This window comes from Chrysochloris asiatica, unplaced genomic scaffold, assembly GCF_000296735.1.
Source record: "Chrysochloris asiatica unplaced genomic scaffold, ChrAsi1.0 scaffold00038, whole genome shotgun sequence".
Classification (NCBI taxonomy): Eukaryota; Metazoa; Chordata; class Mammalia; order Afrosoricida; family Chrysochloridae; genus Chrysochloris; species Chrysochloris asiatica.
Window position 1 is genome coordinate 19912883 of NW_006408556.1, and position 22293 is coordinate 19935175.

At 42.2% G+C, this 22293-nt stretch overlaps 1 protein-coding gene across 1 annotated transcript in view; it reads right to left on the reverse strand.

The window, feature by feature from the left end:
* TNFRSF21 (tumor necrosis factor receptor superfamily, member 21) overlaps nt 1-22293 on the reverse strand; it is an 89303-nt gene that overhangs the window by 23319 nt on the left and 43691 nt on the right. Inside the window, exon 4 of the mRNA XM_006860531.1 lies at nt 1659-1924. Coding sequence (XP_006860593.1) covers nt 1659-1924 — 266 coding nt within the window. The remainder of the gene's footprint in view (nt 1-1658; nt 1925-22293) is intronic.

A 22293-nucleotide genomic window follows, 5' to 3' on the forward strand; every position in this document is an offset into this window, starting at 1 on the left:
AGTCTCCTCCACTATGTGCACAAATGAATGAAATGTCGTCTAGTCCTACGCCTTACCCATGATTGGACCAATGTGAATTATAGAGTTTTCATTGGCTGGTTCTTAAAAGTACAGTGCCATGCCTTTCTACTTAATGTGTTTTAGTCTGAAGTTCCATTGAACCCTGTTCAGCATCATCATAACAAGCACCCTTCACTGACAAACAATGGTGGCTGCCCATGAAGTGCACTGGTTGGGAACCAAACCCCAGTCTCCTAATTGAAGTCGAATATACTACCACTAAACCACCACGAGTACCACTTACAACGTTTTAGAGGCAGCATTTTATATTCCTAGGGAATACAATCTGAAACCTTAATCAAAATTTGTGGGAAATATGACTCAATAGAGTCCTGGTGTGGCACTATAGGATAAACACTGGACTAAAGGTCAGCAGTGCAAACCCACCAGCCGCTCCTCAAAATTCTTATACAGGGTCACCATGAGTTGGAACTGACTTGACAACACTTAATAACAACACATGATTCAATGCCTAAATCTGTGCTTAATTCATGGAGTTTCTTATGATGAAGAAAAAGCTAAGTAAAATGAGTTACACCATGATTATAAATACAATTTGTAAAACACCTTCAGTGCATTAGGCTTTTATACACTCTCTATCTAGTCTTAAAGGAGCTCTGGTAGCGTAGTGGTTACGAATCGGGCTGTGAACCTCAGGGTCAGCAGTTCGAAACTAGCAGCCATTCCTCAGGAGAAAGATGAGGCTTTCTGCTCCAGTAAAGATTTACAGCGTCAGAAACCCTGTACAGGGTCGCTATGAGTCGGAACTGACTCCACGGCACATAACAATAACAACAACAACAACAACATCTAGTCTTAATCTCAAAAAGTAGGCATACAAATGAGATAACAGAGGCAAAGAAAGATGAAATCACTTACCCTTGGTCACCCAGCTACTAAGTGCCAAAGCCAGGATTCAAATCCTGTACTGTCTGACTCCAAAGCCAGAGCTCATCAGTAACTGACTATATAAAAGGAAAGCAACCCCCCTGAGTTCTCCAGTTCCCATGTGATGTATAGAACTGAACAAGCCCAAGGAGGACCCAATCTGTTACCAACTGCTGTTAGCACCACATGCATCTCCAGGGGGTAACATCCTAAGCCACATCACACATACACAGAAACACCCTCTGGAGGAGAGAAGGATGTTTAAAAAAAAAAAAAAAAAAGGTTCTCCTATGTGGTATTGTCTGAAGTATGCTGTGCAAAACAAGACTGTAAAATGGGTAACAAGCAAAAGATGTCTCTGCAGAAGCAGATGTTAGAACCTATCCCAAAGACAATGACCCCCAACTTGGTACATTGGAATCACCTGGAGAGCTTTTTAAAATAGACAGATTTCTAAGTCATCTAGAGATCTGATTTAACTGGTCTATGGTGGCGTTCAAGCATCAGAATTTTTAAACGTTTCCTTGATGATCCTAATAGATGTGCATTGATCTCGACTGTCAGAGGAGGCGTGGTACCCATGTGAATGTGACTCTAAACCCAATGATCAGGTGTTTCCCTTGTTACATGTATCTGATAAAAGCTGAGGCACTGAGAGGAGAGGTTCAGAGGATAGACAGACAATCAGGGCTAAATCTGAGCCGCATTACCTGCGCTGTGTCTTCCATCAATCCACGAATCTTCTCCACTACATCGTTGCGCCGGTGTTGGCGCAGGGCGCTGATTAACTGGGCAAGGCTGGCCTCGGGCCCCCGGATGGTCCAGTGCTGCAGAGCTGCGTAGGCCCGCTCATGGTCCGCTGTGTACCCATTGGAGAGGGCAGCCACCTCCCTCTCACTCGCGTTGCACAGAAACTGATAGATATCCTTCCACTGGCTTCCAACTTGGGCTGCTACAAGCTTCAGGATGTCAATACCTAAACCAAACATAAAATAGATAAAAAATCTAGGCATGTGAAGGAAGGTCTTCAAATGAGGCTTTACTGAACCGGAAGAAGCAAGCTTTTCCACTGCCATATGCAGAGGCATGCTTTGCTTTCCATTTGTACCTGTTGCAGCCTATCTTGAGAACAGGTATTTAGTAATAGGTGATTAGTAGGTAGTCTCTTACAAATTTCACTGGGAGAACACAGAACCAGAAGAAGGAGGTATTGTGGTAGCATTGCCCCTAAAAGATGTTTGGAAAGTCAAACCCAAATAAAGCAACTTGTTTGTTGCTACTAAATATGGTGCTGGGGGTAGGAGTGGTCGTCATGTGTCCTCCAGGTGGTTCCAACTCATAGGGACCTCGTATAGGGTTTTGGAGGCTGGAAATCTTTCCGGGAGCAGAAAGCCTCATTTTTCTCCCCTAGAGTTGTTGGTGGAGTCAAACTGCTGACTTTGCAATTAGCAGCCCCTCTCATAACCCACGACTCCACTAGGGCTCCTTGTACTAAATATAATAGTAAGTAGCTAAATTAGACTAAAAGAATGGTGGCTCTTTGAACTTTAGAAAAATTTAAGGCACAGATTAAAATTGCAGGAGTTTATCCAGCACTGTCTAGAAAACGGATGCTAAGATTCTGGGACTAGGGTCCTTTATGCCAAAAGACTGACAATGAACCCTGAGGGTTTAGCTCAATGGAGACATTCCTTATAAATGTCTAACTCCTCTAATTCTACCCTCAATAAGCCAATTTTCTAATCTATTATTCAGTCTCCTAAATTGATGTACATGTTAATAATGAAGACAACAGTCTAATCGTTAAAATTAGTGTTAATACTATGTACTACAAAGTCCTGGTGTGGCACCATAGGATACGCACTGGACCACAAGGTCAGTTTGAACCTCAGTGTTCGCAGTTCAAACTCACCAGCCATGCCTTGAAAACCCTACACAGGGTTGCTATGAGTCAGAATCGACTCAACAACGCTTAACATTGATATCACCATTAAACATATTTCAGGGCCTTGAGCAAGGCATTTAACAACAATAACAAACAGACTTGAGAAACAATGAGATACTACTGTGAAATATGTGAAGAAAGAATGAAAAGAACCATACAGACAATTCCCACTAGTTTTCTATGTGAAATACCATCCCTTTCAAGGGATAATCCCAATGATCCAGAATCTCCCATAGTTTCCTCCATCGACAAAATGCTGTTATCCAACTCTTCCTCATCATTGGAATAATTTTATGATTGTTGTTGCTAAGTACCATCAAGTCGGTTCGACCCATAGCAACCCTATGTAAGGTTTCTGAGGAGCAGCTGGTGAGCTTGAACCTCAGACATTACAGTTCAAGTGGCTTTGCAGTCTGGCACATTAACCCACAGCGCCATACCAGGACTCCACAATTTTTATGATTAGTGTATTAAATTATATCTGTAAGTTTATATGTAATATTTCCAACTCCCAGAGACAAAGATTGTGTTTCTAGAGACTGTAATAAAAACAAAGCCATTGCCTTCAAGTTAATTCCTACACACAGCAGCCCCCGTAGGACAGAAGTAGAGCTGCCCAAACAAGTTTCCAAGGCTGTCGATGGCACTTAACAACAACAACATTTACTGAAGCAGATGGCCACAGCGGTTCCCTGCAGAGTGGCTGATAGGTTTCATTTAGCAGCTGAGGGCTTAAACCATTGCATCATCAGGGCTCTGCTGATATTGGTGGTGGTGGTGGTTGTGTGTTATAGAGTCAGTTTCCACTTACAGCGACCCTGTATAGGGTTTCTGAGGCTGTAAATCATTACTGGAACAGAAAGTCTCATCTTTCTCCCTCGGAACGATTGGTAGTTTTGAACTGATGACCTTAAGGTTAGCAGCCTGACTGACTTGTAACTACTATGCTACCAGAGCTCCATGCTCTGATAATAAAAGGCAATAATAATGAAAACTGGGGGAAAAAAAAAAAAAAGGTAATGGACTTACATCAGAAACGACTTCCAGTGGTAGTAATCAGAACAGAACTGTTGAGAACTACCTACATAACATAATACTGCCAGGTTTTATGTTAATGTATTTAAATGAATTGATAGTTGAACATAAATTACCAAATTTGTAATTCTAAATCCCTTATTTGTAACCACTGTTACCTTCCCTGTGAGAAAGGGAATACCTCAACACGATGATTCTGCCAATTATTTACCCTGATAATTTAACATATTATCAGTGTCCATCTGTGTTCCCTAATTAGTGTGAAATGACCAAATCAAATTTTGGGATGTGCAAACTCAGCTTCTGGGATTGACCCTCTGTTGTTTCCTACCACTTTACAACACCTCCTATAATTAATTACTATTAACTTTGCCAGAATTTAGGCCTTGGGTGTATAATAAGCCTCTCAGTCAGGGCTCTGATATTTTAGCACAACTTATGAGTGAGTTTTCTGAGTTAACGCCCCTTTCTTCAAATGAGGCCACAACCGCATGCCTTGATACTTAACAATTTCTTGTAAACATTTCTACTCAGTAAAATTGGGTTAAGTCACCAGGTGAAATTTAGAGAAGAAAGGAAGCGAGTAGAATAAATAAATGCTTATCATTAAGGTTAACAGAATTTTTATTTTAACTAACGGTTAGCCAATAAAAAAGCAATTTTTTTCCCTCCAGTCAGTTGTTATAGAAAGCAAGTATAAAATACGTTATCATTTTTTGCCTAACACAAATAATTCCTTAAGCTTCTTTAATAATAGTAGACTCTGGTGTTTCATCACAAATCCTTATTCTTCCATGTATCCTACTAAGGCAGATGGTGGAGAAGACTGTGTACAGATCCTGGGTCAATACCTTGATACTGTTTTTAAAAACCAAGCTCCTCGGAGAAGTCTGTTTTCTAACCAGATGTCAAAGTTAGAATACCACAAACGGAGGTATTACTCCTTACACTATGTTTCACTGGAGGTTCAAAACCTAGTTCAACCCGCTGCTTTTCAATTTTCATAGCAATGTTTAGCCAGATACCGAGCTTTTGATTTCAAGCAAACAGGCTACTCAGAAAACCCGTGTCCTATTTAAAACCCTGCAGGTAACATTTCAGAACAAGCCAGGTCTTTGTGTTTGGCATGGTAGACTCCTCCAGACACCAAAAGCCTTGTTAGTCCCTGAATCTTAATTTAGGTCAATTTGACTAAGGCCCACAGTGTCTTAACATGAAAATATGACTGCGTTTTCATGTACAGAGGACCACTGCTTAAATCTCCATAATGCAGTAACAGTGTGGCTTTCGGCAAACCACTAACTGTCATGTCCATTTCCTCATTTGCACAATGGAGACATTCACTACAGTCCCCAGGGATGAGCAGATTAACATTTTCTATAGAGTTGATTTATTTTTGGATGTACCCCCATCATTATAAATGTTCCATATACTGGGCACTAAACCTTAAGAAAGAAGCCTCGGTGAAGCAGTAGTTGAGTGCTTGGCTGCTAGCTAAAATGTTTTCAGTTCAAATCCACCAGTCGGCTAGGTGGGAGAAAGATGTGGCAATCTGTGTCCACAAAGATTTACAGCCTTCGATACCCTATGGTTGACATGAGTTGGAATTGAATCCACCACAATTGTTTGGGTTTGGGTAAAACTTAAGACTCCTTGTATTTCAGATGCAAATATGCAGCCTTTAAATGCAAATATCCATACTTATATGTAGGATATGTGCATGCATGTGTGTTTATATACATACATGTATATATGTATACATGTATGTATTATTGTGTGCCATTGAGTCAATTCTACTCACAGTGACCCTCTATTGGGTTTCTGAGAGCAGCTGGTGGGTTTGAACTGCCAACTTTTCCATTTTCAGTCCAGTGCTTATCCTACAACACTACATTAGGGCTCCGGTATATATCAACATGTTGCTTTTGTATTCCGTGGAATTGGTTCCCACTCATAGCAACCCTGTATAGGGTTTCCAAGGTTGTAAATCTATACTGGAGCAGAAAGCCTCATCTTTCTCCCACAGAGCAACTGGTAGTTTCGAACTGCTGACCTTGAGATTAGCAGCCCAACTCATAACCACTATGCTACCAGAACTCCATATATATCAACAGACAGTTGATATATATATATATACAGTTGATTTTCATTATTTGTAGTAGTTACATTTTATAAAAGCATTGCAAAACAAACTTTTTGGGAATATACAGAGTAGGTTCCTATGAGCTTTTGCTTAAGTTTTCATCAACAAATCAATATATAACCTTGAATTTATGTGTGTTCTGCTTCAAGACACCTTATGTACCATAGAGTGTTGGTTCATTAGCATTGCATTCCTGGCCTGCAGAACTCCAACGCATTACTAAATGAAACTCATCTAACATACATATCTTTTCTCTGTAAAGTACACTTTTGCATTTAGCCAGTATTTCAGGACTAGACAGCCATTTTAAATATCAGAATCACCAACAAAAAGCACAAAATTTCTAAAAGTAACGCACTAAATGGACCACACAAAAAGGAACTTGATTAAAGTATGGGAGCTGCAACAACAAGGCAAAGTTGTTGCCACATCAGCTGAAAACATGCACATCGAGGGAATCGCATTTTTTGCAGATCTGCGTATGTCCTTGAGTGACCACAAAAGTCTGGCAAGTATTGATTTGGGGACTAAAAATAAAATTTCAGCAAGTGGGCAAATATGCAAATACAGAATCCACAGGACCAACTGTGTGTGACTAGATACAGAATTTTTACAGTGTTTTATGCTTTAGGAGAAGCCCTAGTTGTACAGTGGTTAAGTGCTTAGCTACTAATGAAAAGATTGGGAGTTCAAACCCACCAGCTGTTTCGAGGAAGAAAGATGTGGCAGTCTGCTTCTGTAAAGATTCCAACTTTGGAAACCCTATGGGGCAGTTGTACTTTGCGCTCTAGGGTTACCTTGAGTTGGAATCAGCTTAGTGGCAATAGATACACGTTTTAGTGGTGAAGAATCTGATATAGAGAGGTTGTTGGCCAGTTCAAGGTCACCTAGCCAGTACGTGGCATCTCTGTTGTGGTTAATAGGCATTGTGCTAGTTTTGATTGTTGTTGTGAAGTATCTTTGAGTCAGTTCCGACTCATAGAGACCCTGTATAGGGTTTCTGAGTTTTGGCTGATGGGTTTGAACTGCCAACCTTGCAGTTCAAGCTGATGTTGTGGTCCATTGCATTAGCCTGCAGCGCCACATCAGGACTTCAGCCAATGTGGTGGTGGTGTTGTCATCGAGTTGGTTCCAACCCATAGCGACCCTGTATAGGGTTTCCAAGGAGCAGCTGGTGAGCTTGAACCACCAACCTTTGTGGTTCAAACGACTTTGCAGCCCAGTGCATTAACCCACAGCGCCACACCAGGCCTCCTGTCAACGTGGTGGTGGTGGTTATGTGCCATGGAGTCGGTTCCAACTCATAGTAACCCTGTACAGGATTTCCAAGGCTGTAAATCTTTATGGGAGCAGAATGCCTCATCTTTCTCCCGCGGAATAGCTGGTAGTTTCGAACTGCTGACCTTGTGGTTCGCAGCCCGATTCGTAACCACTACGCTACCACAGCTCCTTGTAGAGGAGCATTATTATTCACTGGAATTATGTTCCGTGGAATGGCCACCAAGTCTCGATCTGAATGCACACTAGGCTGGCCGTGGCGTGTCCTTCTTTGTTATTATTGACCAAGCAGATGCTGGGACAGTTTTCTCTGGGGTCAGCAAGTTTATTTCTGTCCTTTAAAAGTACAATACCCTCAAAATTTTACTAGAGTAGGGGTGAGCAGACTTTTTCTAGAAAGAGCCATGTAGCAAATATTTTAGACTTTGCGACGACAGGTAGTTCCTGGATTACGAACAGGTTCTGTTCCTAATTCTGTATGTAAATTAAATGTGTATATGTAAGTCATGACAGGTATGGCTCTTATCTAACATCAGTTAGTCAGATGTATGTCTTAACATATAGTATATGGTGTACCTTTCTATGCAAAAAATCATTAAAGAAACACTTCTAGTCTTACAATAATAACACTTTAATAAGAACTGTATTTTGATGGCCCTGTTTGTTATTACAAATCATTGTATGCACCGGCACACCTGCAGCAAGTGGCAAGGCACGCTCAGCCTCGGGCCTTCCTCTGGCAAAAACAGCTGGGATTTCGTCCCATCTATGCCTGAGCTTTCACTCCCTGTGGTATTCAGGAGCCTGGCATCCGTATTAGGCTGTAGGGCATGTGGCAGAGATGTAGCCAAGGCAAGGCTGGGTCTGAGTTAGAGTCTGGTCACTTTGCTTCACCTGACTGCAGGCAATGCCAAAGCAGTGCCTGGCTGAGCAATGCCCAGCAAAACCAAGTCCATGCTTGCCCAGCCCTAGATGGAGCCTAGTGCTGGGTCTGGGGCCATGGTGGAGGCACCACATTCTTCCTGCTCTGGCACCACCATTGCCTCCAAGGCTCAGTTTGAGGTGGGCACTATGAACTCTGGGGTCAGGAGGGCACAGAATGCCTTCAGACTGCTGGGGGTGAATTCAAGCGTAAGCTCTGACACCACTCGGCCTCTTCCCATGCATAGTTTTTGGGTTTGCACTCAAGGAAAAAATCATGATTCAAACCAGTTCATGGATGAATGGACCCAAATTTTTAAAATGTGGGAGAACTAGAGCACTAACTAGACCAGGAAAAATCATGGGTGGGAGCCCTGCTAGAAATTTAATCTCCCTATTAGAAAACAGTGGTAGTATCCACATTGTATAGCAACCAAATATCTTTATCAGCTGAGTTTGAAAAACAGTGCCTGGCTCAAAAATGGTGGCCACTACAAAGCTTTGAATGCATGTTGTTGTTGTTGTTTTTAAGTGCCTTCAAGTCAGTTCCTAGTCATAGTGAACCTGTGTAAGGTTTCCAATAAGCAGCTGGTGGCTTTGAACCGACAACTTTATAGTTCCAACCAATCTTTCAATCCAGCACATCATCCAACAGTGCCACACCAGGACTCCTTAAATGCATGGAGCTCTCAACAATGCTGGTAATAATACAATGCCATACATCAGACTCCTGAAAGGGTTTGCTAAGCTTCTTCTAAGTCTACCACTTCAGGGCTTGGACACACCATTTTTTTCCATTTCAGTTAGCATTCTGGTTCACCCAAATTATGAAAAGCTGTGTCTATTCTGATTTTGCTCCATTGACCATCCATGAATAAACCAGTTCAAACCAATTCGAAGTCCTGGGAAGGACATACGGGGTTGCTTTGTAACTGTTGTTTGTACCTAAGTCGTACATGCATAACCTGAGAACTGCCTGTACTCAACTCTATCGTAACATGAAAACAGCCAAAACCAAAACCCACAAATAACTGTTGCTGTATTCTAATACAGGAGTCTTGGCATGACGCTGTGGCTTAATGTGCTGGACTGCAAAATCATTGAACTGCAAGGTCGGCGGTTCAAGCCCACCAGCTGCTCCTCAGAAGCCCTATACAAGGGTCGCTATGGGTTGGAACTGGCTCAACGGCACTTAACAACAACAACAATCATTCTGGTGTTTGCCAGCCCCTGCAGATACCACAATTTAAAGAGACCATAGCTTACTATAAGGACTTCTGGAAGTGTACTAGTTACAAATCAGGCTGCAAACCTCAAAGTCAGCAGTTCAAAACTGCCAGCCGTTCCATGGGAGAAAGTTGAGACTTTCTGCTCGCGTAAAGATTTGCAGCTTAAGAAACCTTATACAGGGTTGTTATGAGTTAGAACCGACTCCACAGAACTTAACCACAACTACTACCATAACTTACTGTGGAGTCCTTGTGTGGCACTATGGGATAAAACATTGGACTGCAACGTCAGTTTGAATCACAAGGTCGGCAGTTCAAACTCACAAGTCGCTCTTTGGGAACCTTATACAGGGTTGCTATGAGTCAAAACCGACTCTACTGCGCTTAACAACAATGACAACCTAACAATACTATCGAACGCTATAAAATACTTAGAAAACAACACACATTCAAATGATGACTTAATTATGGATGCACAATCTAATGAATATAGCAATGCCACAGAATTGTATAGGTAAAAAAAAAAAAATGTTTTGTTATATATATCTCTGCCATATTAAAAATAATAAATCCTAAGTTCCCACCCCAATGATTAGCCTCAGGGTAAGATAACAGTGGATGGAATGAAGACTTTTACTCTCTGCTTGGTAGGGTGCCCTGGTCATCTGTCACCCAGAATTCTGAGTCTTTATCAAGACTGGATACAGTCACTATGTGGTGAATTGATAGGAATTTTTTAACTAACCATGACGCCATGTCTTTTTTTTTCACATTGTAAAGCAACATGACCCTTATCCTACTTAAAGGCTAAAAGGCAAGCATGTGGGACTTAATAGTGCCTTTTCTGATGGTACAGAACCTGGGCTCTGGGGAGTGGCTGAAGTTTCTCAAGAAGACAGTGAAGGAGCCAAGACGAATAAACTGGAAGCTGCACTTGCCAGAAGCTGTATCTGCGAAGGTGGCTCTGGCCCCAGGGAAGCATCATGTGAATTGAAGTTGCAATTTGTGGAAAGATCATGAACTTTGCCATCACAAGATACAGTTTTCAAATGCCAGCTGGGCAACGTGTTAGTTGTGAAACTCGGGACAAGTGTCAACTCTTTAAGATTCTAGCATCCATATCGGAGCTCTGGTAGCGTAGCAGTTACAAATAAGGCTGCGAACCTTAAGGTCAGCAGTTTGAAACTACCAGACGCGCTGCGGGAGAAAGATGAGGCTTCCTGCTCCCGTAAAGATTTACAGCCTCGGAAACCCTGTATAGGGTCGCTATGGGTTGGAACCGACTTGACTGCAATTAACAACAACAACATCAGAGAAATGAAAATTCCACCTTTTTGTCTCAGAGAGTGGTTAAGACGATTTACGGAAGAGAAACGAATTCCTGATACAGGCTCGAACATGGATGGACCTTGGAAACATGATCCTACTTGTATGAACTATCTAGACTAGGCAAATGCAGAGAGATTGATGTTTATTAGTGGTTAGAAAGGTGGATGACAGCAAAGGAAAAGAAGGCATAATGTTCTGGACATGCTGAACTTCTGTGAAGTGATGGAAAAATGCAAGAAAGTTAATAGTGATGGTCGAATCACATGATGTGCATGATTAAGCTCACTTAACTTTACGTGTGAAGACTGATTAAGTGGGAAATGGTTTGCTACGTATATATTTACCACAATTGAAACACACACACACACACACAAAAGAATCAACGAAAACTTATAGGATCAATAATGACAAAGGTTTAGCACAGCGCCTCAGTACATTGACTGTCCTTTGCCTGCCCCCTCTATGTCTGAATGAACAAGAGTCACTAGGACAATGAACTTAAAAGGTGGGAAGGGGTTCTGCAAAAATATAAAGCTCTGCATCAGGATTATAGGTGCTGTTCAACAAAGCCAAGCACCACACTCCTCACTTCCTGAGGTTCACCAGTATACACCAAGAACCACAGCACCGCTGAACGCAGCCACAGAAAGCCAACTGTAAAAGGAAGCAAACTGCTGATGCTGCTTTTGTCACACTGTCCTGATCCACAGCAAGGGAGCTCAGAGAGGCAGGAGGTTATTCACCAAGTTCTATGAGAGAAGTGGTATCTTCCAGTGTACTCAAACACTTGAATTAGATATTGCCTGTATAAAAACCCTAATTGGAGGCTTATCAGTATCAACTGTTAACGTCCTGCTGCTTTCATCAAAACCTCAATTGACCTAAAATCTGAGAAAGTTTGAAAGTACTTTACCTTTTGGGGATGAGTACCATCATTAATAATGCACAGTAAAGCCTTCCCTGGAAGTGGTCTCAAGCAACAAAGGATGGTGATGACAGAATGGCAGGAAACAAAGGCTGTCTGTAAATCACAAAAGGATGGCACTCTGGGTTTTAGGGTGCATCTCAGGTTGTCGTTAGCTGCCATTGAGTTGGTTTTTGACTCAAGGTGTACCCATGCACAACAGAACACTGCCATCCCCATGTATTGGACTGTTGTGATCTTGTATTGAACTGTGTTCTCATTGGCTGATTTTCAGAGGTAGATGACCAGTCTTTCTTTCTGGTCCGCCTTAGTCTGTAAGCTTCACTAACACCTGCTCGGCCTCATAGCAATGCACAAACCTCCACTGATGATAGCTGCACATGAGGCTCCTTGGGTGGGAATAGAACCTGGCTCTTTTACATGCAAGACAAGTATTCTACCACTAAGCCATCAGCGTGCCTGGTGTACGCTGTATGAATGTACTGATAAATGTTTTTCATTGTAAACTCAGTACCAAATTCTCACCATTTAAAAAGTTTCAAGCAGTCCCACGGCATCTCACATACTTGTTAAATGTGTTATCAGTTCTTATTATTCTTCTAGAATGAGAGGTAGAAAGTCAAGTAAGTGAGAAAATTCCCAAGGAGGCAATTAGTACACATTTTCCTCCCAGGACAGATGACTCCACTGTTAACCCTGTGCTAGTTTTGTTGTTTTTTTTAACACATATATAGCAGTCTCCTGAGAGGTACCCAAACAAAACAGGAAACATGAACTTAAGACAATGTCCATCCTCCTGCCATCCCAATCCCCCTAAAAGACGTGCTCTTCATAGACACAAGCTATGCCCTCAGACTGCACACTGCAGATGGGGGAGAAGTGTGGACATAGCACATACAGTGTATGTAAAGGGCAGGGGAGTGGGAGAGATGAGTCACATTCAACAATCTGAATAAAAACGTGATTGCAACATTTCCTGAAATGGATGCTCTTCCCTGTACAGTGGTTGTGTCCTCAAGGATGCCTTTTTTGACTACTTTATGTCCCAGCCCTACTTCTGTTTTGATTACTGTTATGCCCCAGCACCTACGCATGTAATAGGAATACAAAATTTAAAAATCAATCAATCAATCATTGAATGAGCAAATGTATGAACAACCAGTTCCATAGATAGTTGATTTCAATACACTGTGACCCCACATGGGCCAGAACAGAACGGTACTTCATATGATTTTCAGTGGCAGAGTTTTCAGAAGTAGACTGCCACATCTTTCTTCTGACACACCTCTGGGTGAACTTGATCTGCCCACCTTTCAGTTAACAGCCAAGAAAAGTCTTTTTATTCTTCTTCCCCTTTTGCCCACATCCCTCAACCACTTATTGTAGCATTAGCCTCAGTAACGTAAGCCATACAGAACCTGTATGTTATCCAACCACCAGCCACCACACACAAGACAGATATCCAAACTCCATGAAAATGAGAAGGAAGGTCCACAGATGTGTCCATCAATGGTTGGAACCTGAGGTCCAGGCACATGAAGAACCCAGTTCTTCAGCATGAAGCTCTCCCTCTTCCCGCGGAAGGTGACTCAGAGCTTTATCCTCCCCCAATTCTCCTCCCACTGCAACAGAACCCTTCTGCTGAAATAAACTGCAGTCTGCCTGGCCCGATAATAGAGGAAGTGTTATAGAAAGTAACAGACTCATAGGTCCATGTGCTTTACAGTAGCAAGTCTAACCTAAACAAAAGCAGCTGACATAAGTATATTCCAACTCACGGCAACCCCTTCTATGTCAGAGTAGACCTAAGTTCCACAGGATTTTCAATGATTGATTTTTCTTAAGTAGACTGCCAGACCTTTATTCTTCAGTGTCTCTGGATAGACTCAACCTTCCAATCTTAATGAGCAGCGGATCATTCTAACTACTTATATCACATCAAAGTCTCCCAGTCTATGTAGTGGAGAACCCCAACAACAACAATAAACTCACTGCCACTGAGTCGATTTCAACTCCTAGCAACCTGACAGGATAGAAAGGAACTGCCTCTTGAGGTTTCTGATACTGTAAATCTTTATAGGCACAGAATGACTCATCTTTCTCCTAAGGAGAGATATGGGTTTGAACTGCCAACCTTGTGGTTAGCAGCCAAATGCTTAACCAACTGCACAGCCAGGGATCCTTTGTTAGCAGATAGTTCTTATGTAAGACTGGATGAGGTCACCCAGGGAAGGAGATCATGTAGATAGAGAAGAAGTGCATGGATTGAGCCCTAGGGTTCTCCACGATTTGAAGGTGAGGGAGATGATGAAGAACCAACCAAAGAGAGAGGATGAACCACCTGAAAAGTTGGAAGAGAACTGGAAGGATGTGAAATCCTGGAGACCATGTTTCCAACAGTAGGGAATTATGAGTGCCAAATGTTGTCAATAGCCAAGTAAGAGGAAAACTAAGGATTTGACTATGAGGTTAGAATCGTGTTTTCAGACTATATGGAAGGGAAGTAAGACTGTGGTTGTTGGTGGTGGTGATGGTAATGTACCGTGGAGTCGGTTCCAACTCATAGCAACCCTGTATAGGGTTTCCGAGGCTGTAAATCTTTACGGGAGCAGAAAGCCTCATCTTTCTCCCGTGGAACAGCTGGTCGTTTTGACTGCCAAGCTTGAGGTTAGCAGCCCAACTGGTAACCACTACGCTACCAGAGCTCCTTAAGCTTGTGATTAAAATGGTATAAATATTGCCAGATTTTACCAATTCTAAGACAACCAAATACTTTTTTTAAAAAACCAAAGCCATTCATAGGTTAATTGCAGTGGCATTTTTGTTAGATGTGTAGAAAATTTTAACTGTGTGCCTCCCAACCCATGGCATCTTCTAGTAGTTAACTCATAGCAACTCTCAGATAGTTTCCTAGGCTGAGATCTTGACATGGGCAGATTGCCACATCTTTCTCCCACACAGTCACACTGCTAAGTGTGACACATAGTGACGCAGTATAGGGTTTCCAATGAGCAACTGGTGGGTTTCAATCGCTGACTTTCAAGTTAGCAGTCACTTGTTGTAAGCCACAGAACCGGTTCCAACTCATAACGACCCTCTACAGGGTTTCCAAGGCTGTAAATCTTTACGGGAGCAGAAAGCCTCATCTTTCTCCCACAGAACAGCCGGTAGTTTCTAACTGCTGACCTTAAGGTTTGCAGCCCGATTCGTAACCAGTACGCTACCAGAGTCACTAGGTGGGTCCAAATTGACAACCTTTTAGTTAACAACCACTGAAATACAGCAAGAGACTTTTTTTTTTTTTTTTTTACTTACTATCAACAAACCTACTCTGTCCAGTTCTAAACATATACTGCAATGCTAACTGCCAATTTCTTTACAAAATTATCAAAAAAAAAAAAAAAATTCTAGAAATTCCTCATGCTCTGCAAAACCCACTTACATAATTACCTAACCATGTTGATTCAAGGACATTCATTTTTAAGAAAAATTTTGCCATGTATATTTTAGCTCTAAGCAGGGTGAAGGGCCATGCTAATATTTGAAAGTCTGTCAGTATCTCAGATGGCCTCAATTCAAAAACTGTTAACTGGCTGAATTAAAGCATAAAATATGCAGTATGTAAAAAACAAAAACAACCTTCTCTTCAAGCCCCAGAGGAAGAATCATTGGTGACCCGATCTTGGGAGGACCTCAGTCTTCAACTTGACCCCCTCAGCCTTACCTTTACTCTGTGTGGGGGGGTGAGGGGCAAAGGCCACATGTCCTGCACCCACTTCGTGCACAACCTAATGCTTCTTAGGTTACGGCAATAAGAGGCTTGTTTGCAACAGCACGGTGTGTTTCATACTCCTCAAACATCCGATGAGGTTAAACAGAAAGGTGCTGTCTGCTGGAAATGGTATTGTTGGAAGCAAAGGTGGGAAAAGCAGTGGGGTGTGATGGGGTGGGGGGTGGGCAGCCTTGGGTATGGAATGCTGGGCACAGAGCTTCTTTAACAGAACGATCTGCTCCCTTTGGTCTGGCTGTCTGGTGTTTACACTTCAAGTCTACTTCCCATAGGAAGTTTGGGCTGACAGAGAGGGCGAATATTGTCTAGAATTTTCACTCAAGGTGTTTATCTGGCAAAGGAGGGACAGCTTCTTTTTGGCTGCTGTTGCCTAAATGCTGAACAAACCACCAGGTTAAACAGAAGTGAGTTCTATCAACAAGACTCTATCACTTCTGAATTACTTGAAACAGCCTTTATTTTTTAATACAGATCCTCAGAGCCTTTAGTTACTAAATGCCTGGCTTTAGAATTTCTCCATTTCAGTCCATTTATAGTGGACAGAGGGGGGACCAGAAGGGAGTTACTTCCACAGAAACAAGCACCAATGTTAAGGACAACCTTGCGATGATTATTTTACTTCAGCACAAGCTGGGCTTTGCCGAGGGAAATATAATTTTCTTGATTCAGCATGGCTTTAAAAAATTAACAACAGAAACCCAGAAATGTCTAGCACTGGTTGTTGTTGTTGTTAAATGCTGTCGAGTCGGTTCCGACCCATAGCGACCCTGTACAGGGTTTCCAAGGAGCGGCTGGTGAGATTGAACCACTGACCTTATGGTTCAAACTGACTTTTTGATCCACACCAGGATCAGGCTTTCATGGTCGTGGTAGTGGTAGGCCGTGGAGTTGGTTCTGACTCATAGCGAACCTGCATCGGGTTTGCAAGGCTGTAAATCTTGGAAAGGAGCAGAAAGCCTCATCTTTCTCCCACAAAACAGCAGGTAGTTTTGAACTGCCGACCTTGAAGTTAGCAGCCCGACTCGTAACCACTACGCTACCTGTTACTGAGTAAAATCAAAAGTCAGCAAACAGTTGAGAAAGGATGTGTTTTGCTAGTTTGCTAGGTAAATTGGCACAGGTAAACTCAGCAGTGAGTTGGGACAGAGGATAGAGCGGAAGAAGTTAAAATATATCACCAGAACTTCTAAGCCTAAAATATAACTCAGTTGAAGGACAGTTTCTGAACTTTTTCAAATAAGTCAACCAAGCAAATTATGTTCTATTTCTTAAGCAGCGTTGTTGTTTCCCCTGAGAACAGCTTTACATACAGACTGGAACATCAAAGTTATGCAAATTAAAGGTTCAACCACCAAGCCAGCTGTATTTAGTCTTGGTCAAACGTAAGCTATGGAGGGGTTTGGTTGTGGGTTGTTTCTAACTTCTTGTTCCGGTTTTGGCATCACTGAAGGATAGGAAGAATGGAAGAGGATGTTGGGGATCCTTGAGTCCAAATTCTTCAAGGGACATATGAGCACAGCCATGCCCAAGCACGTCCTTCTCTCTGTATCGCTTTCCTCCCCAGTCAATGTCTCCCCACTCCCAACACCAGAGTCTGCTACTGAACAGGGTTCCATGTCTACCTGGGCTAACCTGTTCTTCTTCTCCCATTTCCTCAGGCTGCCTGTACTACCTCACCGCATACTCCTCACACCACTTGACCAAAATTTCCTACATTCACCCTCTGCAATGATCATCATCGGATGACACGTGACACACTGTCCTTCCCACCACCAGCCCCCAAGCAATCTTTGTACAGGTCAATCCGATTCAAGATATCTTGTGGCCAAAGTTGTGCGTAGGGTTGCTATGAATAGGTAGTGACTCAATGGCACCTAACAACAACGATGGCCAAAGTGACTAGTGCAGATGTTGCCAATGCAGTCATTCTCATTAAACTGGACTCTGCGTGGATTTCTACTTGGGTTGAAAATGAGATACAGTTGTCCTTCTGCCCTGACCTTAGCTCCCCATGAATGCTCCAGTACAGCTCATCTCTTCCCCTCTTGTGGGGGATGAAAAAGAAAGGTGAGCCAGGCAACGTACTCTATTGATGCTACATATATGATCTCAGTCAACCTTCATTCACAACTCCATGAGAATGGAGGGAAGGTTTCATAGTTTGGCACCATTACAAAATTAGGGCTGATAATTAAAACTAGGGCCATTGTAACTCCTTGTTGTTGTTAAGTGCCATTGAGTCAGTTCCAATTCATAGCAACCCTGTGTAGGATTTCTGAGGAGTGGCTGGTGGATTTGAAATGCCGACCTTGTAGTCCAGCGCTTATCCTATAGCACCACTCTAGGACCCCATTCTAACTCCTTAACTCTCTTCTTTTACTGAACCACGGTGCCTCACAGGACTAACTAGTTATCAACCCCATTTATCTGAGTCTTGGTTTCTTCTTAGTATATAAATCTAAATATGTTTTCCACATACTCCTATTCCCCACCATGGGGTCATAGGAAGGGAGGCAAGAAATATTTGTTATGGTATGGGTTTCAAAGGTCCAGTCACAGTCCCTCCCTCCCTTCCTTAAAAGACAGAGGACAGAAATGAGAAACACAGTGGCATTCTGGTTACCAGCTTAAGATCTACCAGCTGACAGATTCAAACTGTTGACCTTGAGGTTTGCAGCACTACACATAACCATTATGTGACCAGGGCTCCTTAAATGGTGTATCAATACTAAGGCATTATTCAGGGTCCCTTAGAGAACTTTTCTGGTAGATTTAACTTGGACAAGGACATTTTCATATGCTGATGAATTAGAAAAGGTCAAGGGCAGCCAGAAAGGTGCTCAAGTCTCCAAGGGCATAAGTAAGTCTGAGAGAGAACAGGGAAAGCAAGAACAAAGGGCAACACCCTGCCTCTCTCAGGTAAAGGTTGGGAAGGTTCCATGCAGATTGTAAGACCTTTAAGAATTTCCTTTCTACTGGAGCCAGGATCTCCCAGTCACCAACTCTCTTTGGTCCCACCACCTGAAATCATCCAAGGTAGCCACTGACCAACGTCCCTCTCTGGTGATTATCTAGGGACCATCAACTCTAGAGTCCTGATGTGGTGTTATAGGATAAGCACTGGATTCCTTTGAGAAACACCTTCCCTCTCCCAGGTCTACTTCCCAAATCCCTGATAAAGGACAAAGGGCTGCATTCTTTTGCTTTCCCAACCCAGCCTCTAGTACCTACACAAACAAATGGCCTTTCTGCTTTTCCTCTCAATCCATGGTTCCCTGAGCAGAACCCTCCAGTCCTGGGAGCAAGCAGGAAGCTTTTATCTTGTGATAAAAGATACCAAGGAGTCAGGGGATCCAGACCCTGGTATCCCCTTTAACCCTATTGGCTGTGTGACTTTACTAAGTCACACTTCTTCCCTGGGCCTCATTCATACCTTCTGTGATATGAGGTCTGGACTAAAGGGTTTCTTCTAACGTTGATTTTACTGTACCGCAAGGTCAGTTTGAACAGCAAGGTCAGCAACTCAAACCCACCAGCCATTCCTCAAAACCCTATACAGGGTTGCTATGGGTCAGAAACGACTAGACAGCACTTAACAACAATAACAACACAACAAAACCTCAGGAGCCAGAACATGAGTGAATGTTGAAATGGTAAATGTTTTGTTACATATACTTTTAACTACCCCCCAAAAATTGCCATTGAATCTATTCCAAATCATGGCAACCCATGTGTGTCACATTAGAACTGTGCTCCACAGGATTTTCAATGACTGATTTTTTGGAAGGAGAATACCATGTCTGTCTTCCAAAGCACCTCCAAACTTTCAGTTAGCAGCCAACGTCGTTTGCACCCCCAAGAACTCCGAGTATATACTTGCCATGATTTTCTTTAAAAAAGAGAGAGAGAGACAGCAAGAACATGTGAGGAAGCAGCAGAGAGCCAAAGATCCCACGTTCTGCTAAGCATGTTGGATTTAAAACTCTCTGCTTCACCTGTGTAGTCTATTTAAAGGCAGATACATGCAGCATTCACACACATACACACAGACATACACACAACCCCATATCTCCATTGCTTTTCAACTTACAAGATGTCCCAAAGTAAGCAAAAACAAGCTTACATTCTTTTAGGGGTTACCAAGGAGCTCTGGTAGCGTAGTGGTTACGAATCGGGCTGCGAACCTTAAGGTCAGCGGTTCGAAACTACCAGCAACTCCGCGGGAGAAAGATGAGGCTTTCTACTCCCGTAAAGATTTACACCCTTGGAAACCCTGTACAGGGTCGCTATGGGTCGGACCCGACTCGATGGCACTTAACAACAACAACAACAAAGTCTAGTAAACCCTAGTCTGAGAAGAGTGTACAACTTAGTGTTCAAATACACAAAATCAACTAAAAACAGTGCACACTAGACAGTTTAATATAGCAGGTGTCATTTTCCTCAACCTTTGCTTTGCCTAAACTTATCCCAAATGTCTCTCCATCATTTCAGAGCAGGATAGATAGATAGCACAGTGAAGAAATGTCTACTCCATGTCTTCTTTCTCCTGCTACAGCCAAGGTACAGCACATAGACAATCAGGCTGATTGATTGTTTAAGTTTCTCTTCATGAAAATAATTCAACTCTCAAACAAGAGACAGTATATCAAGGAAGCAGAAGAAAAAGGGAGAAATATATAATGCTGGCAGAGAATAGCTCTTTAATCTATTATCCTCCTAGCATTTCCCCGTAAAAAAACATTGTGTTTCTCAAGATCAAAGCTAAACCCTGTGGACCAGAGCTTCGGATAAATCACTTCCTGCCTAGTAGTGTGCTTGCCTTGTTACCTGCAGGCGAAACCAAACTTAAACATTGCCTTTCTGGAAGTGAACTAAAATACTGCTATAACACCAGCCTTCCCAGTCCTGTAAAAAGAGACCATTTCCTCATCCCCAAGCAACACTTTTAGATCATCTTGTAAATTTTTAAGTACCTGGTCCCAAAAAGTACAAAGATGCGTTGGCCTGTGGTAACCATGTAATTTAAAAGTCCCTGTACTAGAGAGAGTAATGTTCACACTAATGAACTATGACTAGAATATATTAAAGTTAAAGAGGGGTTCAGTATAGCCAAAGGCTAACCCAATTTATTAATACTAAGCTACACCAGGAGGGTATTACTGAAGCCAAGAAGTTGGCTGCTGACCTCTTGTTAGCTGGTATGAAATGTCATCAACTTTTCCAAAGCAAGAGAAGCATTTCCAAGGTGTCACTACACTAGAATCATCTACCTGAGATGAGTAATACAAAGCCATTCTCAGAAGCTCTCTTTGTGGCTGGAACTCCTGTCTCATAGGAGAAGACCAAGGTCTCTCTCAGCATACAATCTCTGAGATAGAGGACAGCCTTGGTCAGGATTTCCCAGCTCTTTAGTTCTATGAAAACCACGCAATGTCTACCACACAACAAAATGTCTCACACACTGTCCCTAAAAGCACACAATCATAGCACATTGTTTTGGTCCTTGCATGCATCCTGATTTATGTAGAAATGTCTGCTACCCTTACTCTATTATAACTCAAGGGAAAGCTCTTTCATGTTTCAGTGAACATATATAATCCTTCTCTGGCATAAAGTTGGCCGGTGTTAAGCCAGACCTACTACCTCTGGCAACATACTGTCATCCATGCTACAGCACATCACATTAGCCAATCAGGGAAGCTGTTTCCTATGACAGGTATAAGTGTGATAGTATGCAGACTCAGTTACAGAAACAACAACAAATTATACAACATAGTGATCAAGACCTGGTAGCCCTCCTGTGTTGGTTTCAAGCCTCCTCATTTAATTTTTTTCTGTTTTTTTAAATTGGGTTTAAAAAAGATTGTGCCCTCTTGGGCTCATCCAGTATTTCAGTAGCTCAACTAGAACTGGAGGTCAGCTCTCCCAGCCCAGTGTTATTTCTGCTGCTCACAATTCTTTCTTAGTGTTCCTCAAACAAACCTTTGAGGAAAAAGCCTATGACTCTACTCAATCATCTCTCCTGATTTGTGTTTTTTTTCTCTTCTTCCTTGTTTTATAAAGAACTGCATTTCTGTTATCTTTTACTTGTGTTGGAATCTTTGCGTAATGCAAACAGGTAATGTACTAGGTACCCTGTATAGGGTTTCCAAGGTGTGGCTGGTGAGCTTGAACCACCAACTTTGAGGTTCAAACCAACTTTGCAGTCCAGTGCACTAACCCACAACACCACAAGCCCAGAGAATTTTCTGTGACAGTGGAAATGTTCTATATCTGCCCTGTCCAACTACTAGTCACATGTAGTTGTGGTGCTCTTGAAATGTGGTTGGTGCAACTGAGAATCTGAATTTTTAATTTAATTTTAATTTTAGGTTAAATAGATCATATGACTAGTGGCTACCATATGGGCCAGTACATCTCTAGATTACCCTTCCTTGAGTTTTATGCATCCAAATCTCTGTGCTATAGGCTTGAAGAAAATATAACCCAATGTCCTCTCTCTAAGAACTCTTAAGCTCCATGGTAAGACAAAATACATACCTACGAACAGAAAGAAGGAAAAGGTCAAGTGGGTGACAGAAGAGACACTGAAACTTGCTCTCCAGCGTAGAGATGTTAAAGCAAATCGAAGAAATGAGGAGATACAAGAGCTGAACAGAAAATTTCAAAGGTCAGCTCAAGAAGATAAAGACAAATATTACAACAAAATGTACAAAGATCTGGAGTCAGAAAACCAAAAAGGAAGAA